This window comes from Heterocephalus glaber, unplaced genomic scaffold (genome assembly GCF_053883595.1).
Source record: "Heterocephalus glaber isolate CG9 unplaced genomic scaffold, H.glaber_assembly_v1.0 deba00000122, whole genome shotgun sequence".
NCBI classification, from domain to species: Eukaryota; Metazoa; Chordata; class Mammalia; order Rodentia; family Bathyergidae; genus Heterocephalus; species Heterocephalus glaber.
The window spans coordinates 61,820,649-61,833,146 of NW_028258138.1; the positions used below are offsets into that span (position 1 = coordinate 61,820,649).

General features: G+C 37.4%; 1 protein-coding gene across 24 annotated transcripts in view; it reads left to right on the forward strand.

Moving 5' to 3' along the window:
* Positions 1–12,498, forward strand: part of Phldb2 (pleckstrin homology like domain family B member 2) — a 275,057-nt gene that overhangs the window by 201,550 nt on the left and 61,009 nt on the right. For all 24 annotated transcript variants that reach the window (XM_087215178.1, XM_087215189.1, XM_087215186.1 and 21 more), the window contains one exon: positions 8,495–8,878. In XM_087215178.1, the coding sequence (XP_087071304.1) occupies positions 8,495–8,878 (384 nt within the window). The remainder of the gene's footprint in view (positions 1–8,494; positions 8,879–12,498) is intronic.

Here is a 12,498-nt window from a genome sequence, read left to right on the forward strand (position 1 = left end):
AACAAGCTGGTTAAGGTTTGTTAGAAGACACTTTATTTGAAAGATCAAACTCTTTAAGATAATTGGAGGTTCACTTGCAATTATTAGAGAAATTCGAAGAGATCCTGTGTAACTTCTACCCTGTTCCTCCACCCAGTGACATCTTGCAAACTGTATCACAGTCAGGATGTGGCACTGACACAGTCAAGGCCCAGATCTGACACCTTACAGCCCTCCCACTGGCCTCCTCTAGCCACATCCATTTCCTTTCCCTTAGCCTCTGCTGGTCACTAACCTGTTCTTTGTTTGTATAGTTTTCTCATTTCAAGAATGTAACCGAAATACAATCACACAGTCTGTAACCTTGAGTTTGGTTTATTTTGGTCATGCTAATTCCCTGGAGGCAGCAGCTCTAAGACTGGAAACGTGAGCTCTGAGGACCCACAGGTCTGTCTGTCTCCTGGATCCCAGTATGTGGTTCATCTGCCATCTTTCCTCCTTTCAAAGCCTTCTTCTGTTTGTCTCATATATAGTACGCAAGGTTCTTAGTTGAATTTAGTGGGAGAAATTGGGAAAAGTATGTCTCCTCCATATTCTCAGAAGCTGAAGTCAGATTAATTTCTTAAAGTTTAGAACTAGCCAAGCATGGTGGCATCCACCTATAATCCCAGCATTCTAGGAGGCTGAGGCAGGAGGATAGCAAGTTTGAGCCTAGTGTGGGCAAGTTAGTGACTTAGCAAGATAAAATAAAAAGGGGCTTGGGATGTAGCTCAGTGTTAAGCCCTGGATTAATTCCCCAGTAATGGAAAAAAAAAATTAGAACAGCCAAGAACTTTGCCCTGGTGAAATCTAATTGACTGCAGCAGGGACTCTTTCTGTGGGGCTTGTTCTGTTAGAAAATTTTGGTTTGGAAAATTGATGTTTCTCATTCAAAATTGCTAAAGCCATATCCCAGCTCTGGCAATGCAATTTGAATTTTGAGAAAAGACAGAACTTTCAGGAAATGCTGAATAAAATTAAAAGGTAAAAGCTTCTTATATATTTATTATTCTTTGATTTTGGTTACAAAAATAGAAGAGCTAGAATTTTGAAAGGTCATTTTGTTTTCCACTTCAGTCACAAAGACCAGTTCTAAATCATGTTAGGCAGGGACTATAGTTTTACAAGTTGTGCTGAGAGAAGAAAAAATGCAGTTATTTTTCTAACATTATTCTCTAATTTGCTATTGTTTGTTTTGTATTCTGTACATAAAATTTTGTAGCATACTTTTGAAAGTGTAATGCATAGTGTTTTCTATGTGACACATCTCTTGTAACCATCAGGTTTACAGCACTGTCCATTGACATGTGATAGTCCATTCTTCTTTCTTACATGTAGACTTTCCTCCATCTTTACTTCTTTATTCATTGAAAGAAAAATCTTCTTTTTTTTTTATGATTGGATGGATTTTCAAGTGTGAATATTTAGCTAAAAGTCTTGATATTTCTCATGCACTGATTTTGATTGAACAAAATAAGCATTATATAAAATTTTAAGAATATTTTAATCCGTTCTGTTTTACAGACTTTTTTTCGGAAGAAACAAAAAGATCTGGAACTTAGTTAAGCCCTGTGAAAATGTAAACAGATGACAGTACTGTTGGACTTTATTGTGTTTTCTTAAATGGTGTAGAACAATAGCAAAATTTCTTTAACAGAAAGGGCTCAGGTACTTTGTAAGTTTTCTTTGGAAACACTGTCCACCTAAAAGTAAAAACATCTGGCATGTTTCTCTTAGATGTTATGTATAAATGCTATATGGTTATATTGAGCACATGAATTTCCTTCTTTTTTTTTTTTTTTTTGGTCAATGCTTCAATAGGGAGATGCGCATTTTCTTTTCAAAATGTTATAGAAGAGTGTGGAGGAGCACAGTTGCTGAACTCAGGGAAGCTGGAAGAAGAGAGGAAAAGAGCTGAAGAGGAAGGGCTGTCTCCAAGATATCACCCAGTAGTTGCCCCCATGATCTATGCCCTCCTGCTAGGCCTCACCTGTTTCACCTGCCAGTGGGTATTCACAATGGGCATTTCCTTTCAAATGATATCTTTTAATATTTTAGAATAGTAGTCCACCTTCAACCTTAGTATTTTAAAAAACATTAAATATTTCATAACTCATATGTCTACCAGTTTATTTTAAATGGCAAAATGATGCCAAAAATCATCAGAAAAAAAGGACTAACATACCAAGAATCCTAATTAAATGGTGCTTGTGAGCAATTAACTTGAACTTGCCTTATGAATGCAATTAATAACTAGGCAAAGATAAGCTAAAAAAATCATTGGGTAAAAATTAACAGGCTTGGCTAAACCAACTTATATTGCTTTCAGACATGTTTGATACAAATGAAAATGAAAACAAACATTGCTTCAGTATATATAAATTCTATGTAATTTATATAATTTATAATGTATTGTTATTAAATAATTAAGTACATTTATTGAATCTTTCAATAAATATATAATCATTTTTTATCTATTTTTAAAATACAAGCACCTTCTAAAATAAGGACACAGCTAGAAATAGTCATGGAGGCAAGTGGGTCTGAGGGAGGTATTTCCTCACAGGTAATAGAGAAATAATCAGGAATGTGGCCACTGATTAATGACATGAGGTTAAAACAATGAAGTCTCCTTGTCTGACCCTGTCTAAAGGTGGGAAATGACAAGCACCTCAGGTATTTAGATGATGCATGAACTTGGTGGGGTGGGGCACTCAGGACTTTTGAAGTTTAAGGTACAGCCAAGTTTAAGGTCAGAATAGAAACCTGAGTTTTAGGTCAAGGATGAAGTATAGGCACTGGTTGGGAGAATGTTTTTCGGAGAATAGTTCTTTCTAGAAGCTACTCCATCAGATTTAGTGTGCTGTAGGGAATATATTGTGTTATCAGGTGTATCTCTATTGGTGGGGATTGAGGAACCAAATGACAGTGAGAGACTGAAAAATTCCTTCCTACCCAGGTTACTCTGGCAACTTGGCAGAAATCCTCACCACAGTCCTGTAGTGTAGATACTGTCATCCTCCTGTTCTACACATGGAGAAACTGAGACACAAAAATCCAATTTTCTTTCCTAGGGTCATATGGGTAGTTATAGAACCAAGATTCGAACTCCAAATTTATGCTCTTAGCCACTTCAGTATATTGAAGACAGGAGGACCAGATAAATACAGAGAGATAAAGGAAGGGAGTCTAGAAGTTTAAGTCAGATGGCTTTGATTTCCCTAGGCAGGGTGTTTATTTCATTGTATTTAATGCAGTTGAGGACACAGTACTGAAAATCAGTAAGTGGCAAGTATTGTCCTAGTTATTTGCATATTTCTTCCTTAGTACACGGATATTCTTCATTATCCAAGAGAATAGTTATGTATGATTCTCAGTGTATGTGTAGCTCATCTCCAGGTTGACTGATACCCCGTGACCCAAGGCTTCCACACTAAATCACATGGATTATTTTAGACTGGGCATCCTTCACTCTAAGATTATCAGGTATGGTGACCCTGCCCTAAACAAAGACACTACTATTTCATATTTCATTGGCCAGTGCAAGTCTGAAGGCCATGTCTACTTTGGGGTGGGAGAGAAGAGTAGTTTTGCCCTGTGCCAGCAAGAGGTGATTATAATAAATCCAGTTACTAACTCCAAGGGATTTATCTCTAAAAACAAATACACCAGCATAAAAGATTTTCACCTGTTGCTTCTTTTTTCTCCTGTCTGTCCCACCTAATTGAGACAGCAGCATGTGTTGATGGGTTTCTAGAAATCCTGTGTACTTACAGTCGGCACCACCTTTTCCCATTCTGCCCCTTGCTTTTAGCCTAGGGCTTGTGACTCTTGCTGGTGCACACTACAGATTTATTCCTATTATTTGAAGCTGTTGGGATAACTTGAGTCCTGATATAAAGAGGAAGATGGTTGGCCCATTTTTGTGCAAAAACCTCTTCCCTCTTCCCCATATGCCCCTGTGTCAGCTCATTCTAGATGTTGATCTTGGAGCATACCCTGCCATTCCTTAGTTCTGGGTTCTTCCATGGAAATGCCCTGCTCACACTTGGTCCCAGTGTGACTTGTGCGTTTCCTCGAGGACACAAGTTTGTTTTCTGTAATGTTTGTGTATTGCACTTCCGTATATGAATTCAAAGGGTTTTCATATAGATTTCCTATACACCTCTGTTATTACTGTCTCTGCAACTGATCACTTATTTGTTCCTCTTTTTGTTTTGTTTTTGAGACAGGGTCTCACTATATAGTTCAGGATGACCTTGAACTCACTGTATAGTCCAGGCTGGGCTTGAATTCACAGCAATAATCCTCCCTCAGTGTCCCAAGAGCTGGGATTGCAGGTGTGCACCACCGTGCCTGGCTGTTTATTTGTGCCTCTTGTTAAAGATTTGATTATAGAAATGTTGTCTTTTCATCTGTGTATCCACAGTACAGTATGTAGGCAGTAACTTAATAGATTTTGGTTGAACTGAAAATTATGGAGTCATTGACTACCTAGGGTTACAGAAGAGAGAAGTAAAGCCATACTAATTAAGTCGCAGTAGGTCTCTTAGCAAGAGAAAAGTCTCTGTTCAACTAAATCATGCCTATCCATTAACAATGGACCCTTTTTGTTGTATGTAATGAATGATTTAACATATTTAATTATAACAGAAGTATTTAACAAGGACTTCACTTGTGATTAGATGCGAGGGGTTGATGTTCTGCATAATTGATTGGTTTATACAGTGTATTTACTGTCCTGTGGCCAAGAACAGAGAGGTATTGGTTACAAGGGGACTAGATGGTGTAGGAGAGGAGGGCAGCCAAGCTGCAGTGGGTCAAAGTCAGACACCTTCCTCTGAAGAGGAAAGATCTAAAGTCAAAAAACCTATTCCTAGCCCACAAGTCTTCCTTGTTTTTTAACCTCTAAGGAGAAAAATGCACACCAAATTTTCCAGGTATATTTTGTAAGATCTAGTGTCCCCTTCAAAGCTACCTTTTATAAATGTGGGTTATAGACTCTTAAGTGAAATAAATAGGACACACATGTATAAATACCGAATAGTTTCTCTAGTGCCAGAAACTGAAAGTGTAAATAAAGATTAAAATGATTAAAATGAATGATTGATAATTTGAAATAGGAAGAAAAGGTCCAAGGGAGTAGGGGTAGTGGGAGGGAAAGGGGAAAGGAAAGAAGGGAAAGGAAAAATTATGAGAAAAGGGAAAAAATGGAAACAAAGTCTTTGTAAATAGGGAAGGGTGGAAGGGGTGAAGGGAGGGCAAATAATGGGGAAAAAATGAGAACCAAGATGCATCATGTACAAGTACAAGCACCCAATGATAAATGTAAATGAATTGTATACCTAAAATGTACCAATGAAAGAATTTAAGCAAAAAAAAAAAAGTGGGTTATAGAGATGGAGAAAAGAGGAAATGAGAAGGGAGAGAACTCAAACTGTACTTTCATAATTTGATTCAAAGTTACCTACTTTCTAAATCATTGACACCAATATTTTGGGTCATTTAGGTATTTAGGCTCTGTAGTAGGTGGCTTTTCAAGAAAATGAGCAGTAGATTGCTGATTTGGAAAACTGGCTAAGCTTGCAGACCTGGAAGAGCAGGGCTCCTGACTTTGCAGGTCACCAAACAATGCTTCCAGGGACAGTGAGTTTAGGCTGTGCATTTCAGTGTCAGGACCAATCCCAGCTTGCACTTGGTGCCCCACCATAATTGGTAACAGTGCTGTCTGATTCTCAGAGTCCTGATCTGGAATGAATGCCCTGACTTTGGGTCATGTAGCATAGAGGATAGTGATGTGATGAACAGGAAGGAATAAGACACCAGAATGAAGAAAACTGAAGGAAAGATTATCATGTGAGGATAACACTGTTCAGGGTTTTCCTTAAAAGGCTTCTTGAGGCACTCTGAAATGTTTTACAGATTTTCTTTTGACGTACTTCTCAACATCAGTTTTTTTCTTTGGTTTAGCTTTTTGGGGCCAGTGTATCTCACTCAGCACAGCCTACTTTTATACTTGTGGGCAGCAGTGCTACATGTTTGTGTGATTCAAGGCTAGACAGATTGGCTGTGAATGGAGTGATAAGAATAGAGAGAAACACATACCAGTAGACCAAACTTCCTGCTCACAAGCCTTTGAATATTGTGTTTCACTGTCTGAAATAGCAGTCATTTTAAAGCCGGGATCATTTATTCCTTCTGGAATTAAGCAATAGCACTGTCAGCAAACAGACTATTTTGGGAAGGAGATATAGAGAAATTTTGTTATGTATTCCAGTCTAGGCAGAAGTAACTTTCATGCTTTTGAAAACAGTGGCATTCATTGATAAATGAAAATTGATAATTTTCAGATAATTGCAAAGGTATACACGGCAAGGTTGATATAAACATGTTATGATCTGTGAAGATTAGTAAAGACTGAGTTTAGATGCTTCGATTTGATTGCTTAATTAGCACAAAGGGAACTCTTTGGAGATTTACCTCTAACGGGGAACAACTGCAGAGAAGGGGTAAGATAACTTTTTGTGTCCCTCCCCTCACCCATGCCCTTACAGCATGTTTTTGCACATTACCATGTAGTCTTTTCTTCATTGTTGGAGATGTTTAAAATAAGGCAATAAATGCTGTGTCCCCTGAATCCCTCCTTATAAAGCTGAGATGGGTAGGGCTTGGCAGCTGGTGGCAGCTCCAGACCTATATAAGCACCAGACTCCTGGATAGACAAGATGCAGAGGAGAGCCGGGGCCAAGGTCCTGTAACTATGATCGCCACCTGTCCTGCAAGGGGCCATGAGGACGGAGCCACAGCTGGAGTCCAGATGTTCAGGCAGTGAAAGGGAGGTGGGAGTTTATGGGAACTAATATAGTGGTCTTTTTGATCAAGCTAATGCCCCTTTTGAGAAGGGTATAAGTCAGATATACTTGTCATTCAATTAATGTAGTTAATGAAAACCAAGGAGTTTATTGGTCTATTCCTTTTTTTACTTCTTGTTACTCTCTCAACTAATAAAAGACTCTCTGAATTTTATCTTACAAATTAGCTGCAATTGGAATAAAAACAGCAGCCTAATACTATGTAATATGTTCCTATTTTTTTTTTGGTACCAGGGATCGAACTTGGGTCCTTGCGCTTGCGCAGCAGGTGGCAAAACCATTGAGCTAAATCCCTGGCCCAAATATGTTCCTATTTTATTACTAATAAGCAGTTTGAAAAGTATTTTTCTATGGAAGCTTTTGAAGTCTCTTTTTAATGTGGTAAATGTAATTACCACACATGGTCTTTATTTTTTATTTTTGTTTGTTGTTTTCTCACTTTTGGCATTGGAATTAAAGTGAAAGGTAAAAGTGTTGTGGCTCCCCATCCCAAGCAGTGCCGTCTAGGTTTATGAGAAGCATTTTGTAAGTTATTTCCTGTTGCTCAAAATGTAATGAAATTACTTAAAGTTAAAAACTATAAATGTCTACCTGTTTTGCATGGGGAGTCTGACAAGGGGCCAATTGTGGTCCTATTATTATAGACATCAATGCCTATGGAGATAGATAGATTTTTTTTCGGTACCGGGGTTCAAACTCAGGACCTTGCACTTGAAAGGCAAGAGCAGTGCCACTGAGCTAAAGCCCTAGCCCTAGATAGATTTTTTTTTTTAAACAAATGAACTATCACTTTATTTTCTAGCTAAATGAATCAAACATTAATGATCTCAGAATCTGAGCAACACTGATGTCTTTCTATCTGGACTTGACTTGAAATGATTTTCATTTTAGCGCAACATTCATACTTTTTAATAATTTTAGTCATTCATATGAAAAACTAGTGGGAAAGACTTACGTAATGGCCAAGCATAAAAAGTTTGAAAATTTTGAAGTATTTTTTAAAAAGTAAAGGTATACATACGTCTTTTTTTTTTTTGGTACTGGGGATCGAACTCGGGTCCTTCTGCTTGTGAGGCAGGCGGCAGAACCACTGAGCTAAATCCCCGGCCCCACATATGTATTTTAAATTAAAAGATTCTCTAAGTACCTTTTAATCTCTCTGTATCTAACAGAATATTTCTATAAGAAGTTAGAGAATTTTAAGCATGTGTGTTAAGTTTGTAGTGACAAAAAAGCTAGGTATTTTTGAAGGTAGGCAAATAGAAGACAGGAGGAAAGATGGATGAGGAATAGAGATTTTTAAAATGTTTGAAGTGTCTGGAGACTTGATAAATCAAGAGAAGAGTTACTAAGTGATGAAAGATCCACCTGGGATAGTGCAGATGAAGGTGACAGCCAGACTTGAGTTTAGGAGGAAAATCAGGCCTGGAAAGCAGACGTTCCACCTGGATCCCTAAATGATGCATCCATGAATGATGGGAAACTATCTCCAGTTGAGCATGGGTTGATACCTGGAATGAAAATGCCAGCTTCTTCAATCTTTTTGTTCGGAGTTGTTTTCCTTCCCACAAGCTCGCTGACCTTGCCTCCTCTTTGTGCTCCAGGAGAGACAGCGTCTGGAGACCATCCTCAGTCTCTGTGCCGAGTACACCAAGCCCGACGGCCGCCTGTCCACGGGCACTACCGTGGCAGATGTGCAGAAAATCAACAAGGAACTGGAGAAGCTGCAGCTCTCTGATGAGGAGTCTGTGTTTGAGGAAGCCCTGGGGTGCCCTGACACAAGATACCGGTGCCACCAGAAGGGCTCTCTCCATGATGCTGACCTGGAGGGCTGTGGGAGCCTCAGTCAGAGCGTTGCCAGCCTTCTCTCCACCAGGAGCATCAGGAATGATGAACTTCTCAGTGACCTCATCAGGACCCCACCACCGCCCACCTCTGGCTTTCTGAAAGCTGCCAGCGAGTCCTCTTACCTAAGTATCCTACCAAAGGTAATGCCTGACTTGGCCTGTAGGGCTATGCGTGTGTTTTGGTTTGGTGACTAGGAATTTTATTGTGCAAATTTTCCTGATTGTTCTCTGAGAAGCTTCAATTTAAGAGATAATTTGCCAGACAAGGTACAGCAAATTAGGGTGTTTACCATAAAGTAACCCACTTGGGCTGTAAAAAATACTATAGCCACACAGAAGAACAGAAAAAATGTTTCTCATCTTCCTGCTCCTTTTCAGTTGTACATTTGAGAAATCAACATTAAGTGCCCTACCTGCCTCCCTAATATTTTCTGTGCATATATAGCTATATATTGTAGGTTAGACACACGTATACATACACAGTGTTATGTAAACACTAAATGTTTGGGGAATCTTTGCTTATTAGTACACACAGCTCTGCCTCATTCTTTTTAATAGCAGGTTAGAATTCTATTGTTTGTAAGTTGTTTCCAGTTTTTTTTGTGGGGGGGCCACAATTGTAGGATATATATTTTTGGTCATGGGTGCAAATGCATTTGTAGGGTTACTTACCTAACATGAAATTGCTAGGTCAAGGAGTTTGTATATTCATTTTAATAGTTCCAAAACGACTATATTTCCAGCTGACACTTTTGTACATTTTTTTCTGTACACTTGCCAACATTACATATTAATAAAATTTTTAAATTTGCCAAATTGATAGGTCTTTTAGTTTCTCATTATATATGAAGTTGGGCATTATTTTCGTATTTTAAATTGTTATCTGTAATTTTTGATCCATTTTTAAGAAATTATTTTATTTATCTTGTGTTTACTGAATAGTAAGACCTATTTGTTGTAAGCAAATCAGTCTTTTCATCATAAGTGGTCTTTCTATTGATTTTATTCATGTTATTTTGGAGAGGGCATATAACAGTTGTATTTATTTGTAGTCCTAGTTATTATCTGTGTTTTTTCATTGTATGTTGATTTTAAAATGTCCTTCAAATTTGAAGATTTGTTAAATGGGACTCAAAAACCTTTACATATACATTTTACTAGACTAAAATTAGAGCACTAAAATAAGTGAAAACCAGACACCACAGATTTTTTTAAATTTATTTTTATTTTATTTTTTAATTTTTATTTTATTTTATTTTTTATTTTTATTTTATTTTATTTTATTTTTTCCCCTACCACAGATTTAAGGTAGATTATTTGTTTAAGAATAAACATGGCTAATTAAGCAGTAACTCTTACCATCAAGTTCAACTCTGAAATTTGTGGCAATCATAGCCACAAAACAATGACAACAATGACAGTGAAAAACACCCATTAGTTACTTTTTTTTTGGTACCAAGGATCGCAGGCGCTGGAACCACTGAGCTAAATTCCCAGCCCCATCCATTAGTTAATTTTTAGTACAAGAGAAGGACATACACTGATTCTTTGAGGAAAAAAAATCATGGTGTTAAATTCTGCCAGTAACTTACTACATGAAACATTATTCATGGAAGTTTGTATATTTGCCTAATTTTTGTTAAAAATTCTGAGCTATGTGCTCTCTCCAAAGACCATTTTTTAGGGACAGGTTTCCTCCTAGGGAAGGCTGAAGAGAAAGCTATTGGGTGTAAACAAGCAGATTCTGCCACACGTTTTTAATTGCTCAAGTATACTTTTGTGGAAAAGGAGGCCTCTGGAGCTTAGAGCAGCATCCATGGTCAATAGAGATAGAACACTGCATCCTTTGGAGACAGGACATATCAAGGGCACCTCAGGTCATCTTGCAGTAGCTTAGAGTGCAAGTGAGAGGCTGATGGTCCTCCAGGAATGAGTTTGCTCTTACAGGTTTTCAAAGACAGGTATATACTGACTCAAGAGAAGGGACTGAAGACTCAAATACAAACAAACAAACAAACAAACAAACCGAAAACCTCCTGTTTATTTTGGAAGCTCTTCCTCTCTCAGTCATCAGCCCAATGGAGAATTGCTTTACAAAGTACATAGTAGTATTTGTTAACTGATTTAGCCATAAATGGGGGAGAGAAGAATGTGAAAAATTTATTTATGTAAACAAAGATTTTATCATATTTAGGAAAGTGGAGATATACTAATCTAGAATTTGTGATCTAAAAATATGGTAAATGTTTAAATTTTAAAATATTACAGTAAAAGATACATGGCCATTAATTTCCCTCAAAATATTCCCCCTCACTTTAAGTACACTTATCTCATCCTTCTTGCCACTTTTGAAGCACTTCTGGAAGTCCTCTTTTGTGAGTATCTTTAGTTACATTGGTCCCTTGATGTCCTAAGTTGATTTATGTACCAATAAAAGAACTTAAGAAGGAAAAAAAAAACATTTATCACGGTTGTTTTGACTTTGGGGAAGAGCCAGAAGTCAAAAGGTGTCAGATCCAGTGAGTAGGGTGATGAGGAAACACCCTACTATTTTTACAAGCCCGCCTTTCCATTGGATGGTACTCAGTAGCATTCACTGTATTTTTGTTTACACCTGTTGAAAACATTCATGAAAGAGGACTTCCAGAACTGCTTCAGAAAGTGGCAAGAATGATGGGATATGTGTATTTGAAGGAAGAGGGAATTTTGAGGATGATTAATGGCAATGTGCTTTTTCCTGTAACAAATATTTAAGATTTAAACATTCCCTATATATTTTGATCACTTCTTGTACTTTCTCTAATACTTAAAGATTCACAGGACCATAGAAATACATTAATTTTAACCAACCTTTGTGAACCTATCATCAACTATGGCAAAAGCTGACTCAGTCAGAGTAGCTCCCACCACATCTTTTACAGCATTTGTTTTACAATTGTTTTATCTATGGTGGAAAGGCCTATACCTTCACCTGCTTTGGTTGAATTCTAAAGAAATTTGCAAAAAAAAAAAAGGAACAAGTGGAAAGTGTCTTGTCGCTACCCTCTGTCTCCTTTACCTGCGTGGGTCAAGTTACCTCAAAAATGGCAAATCAGGGATGCACATACATGTATAGTGCACTTATTAAAACATGATGCTCTATCAGTGAATTTTTGCCCACTACTTTAAAAGTAATCCCAGAGAAATTAAAGTGAAAGGCATTATGTTTAAAATCTGACTTTATCACTATAAGGTTAAAGCCATAATTTGTCTCTCTTTGGTTTTCTTTTGTGGTTAATGAGATGATAATATTTTAACACTATTTTATTGCAAAACATTAAATTTAGAATGCGTCATAAATATTTTCTTCTTATGTATAACAACAACAACAACAAAAACCCCTCACAAATATCTCCTAGATGGCACTTATTGCTACAAGCAGTCTCTTCAGTTATCTATTAAATATACCTATTGTGATAGTTTTTAAAAACTTGGAGTTACAAAAATACTTTAAATTTCCACTACTAATTGTAATTCCCACTTACTTCTAAAATTTATAGTTTTGTGGATTGCTCAGTTGTTTTGTTTTTCTTAATGCTTTGCTTCCACTAGTGACAGAAATATTTTTAAACCATGTTGGAAGTAGAAACTTATATGTCATGTTGACCCAACAGGATACTGGCCTTCTGGAGGCCTTCCTGCTAGGATTACTGGTCAGTGATTTTGGAATGCCGTTCACTGTTACCGACATTCCTCATGGCTTAAAACCAGTACCCACATAT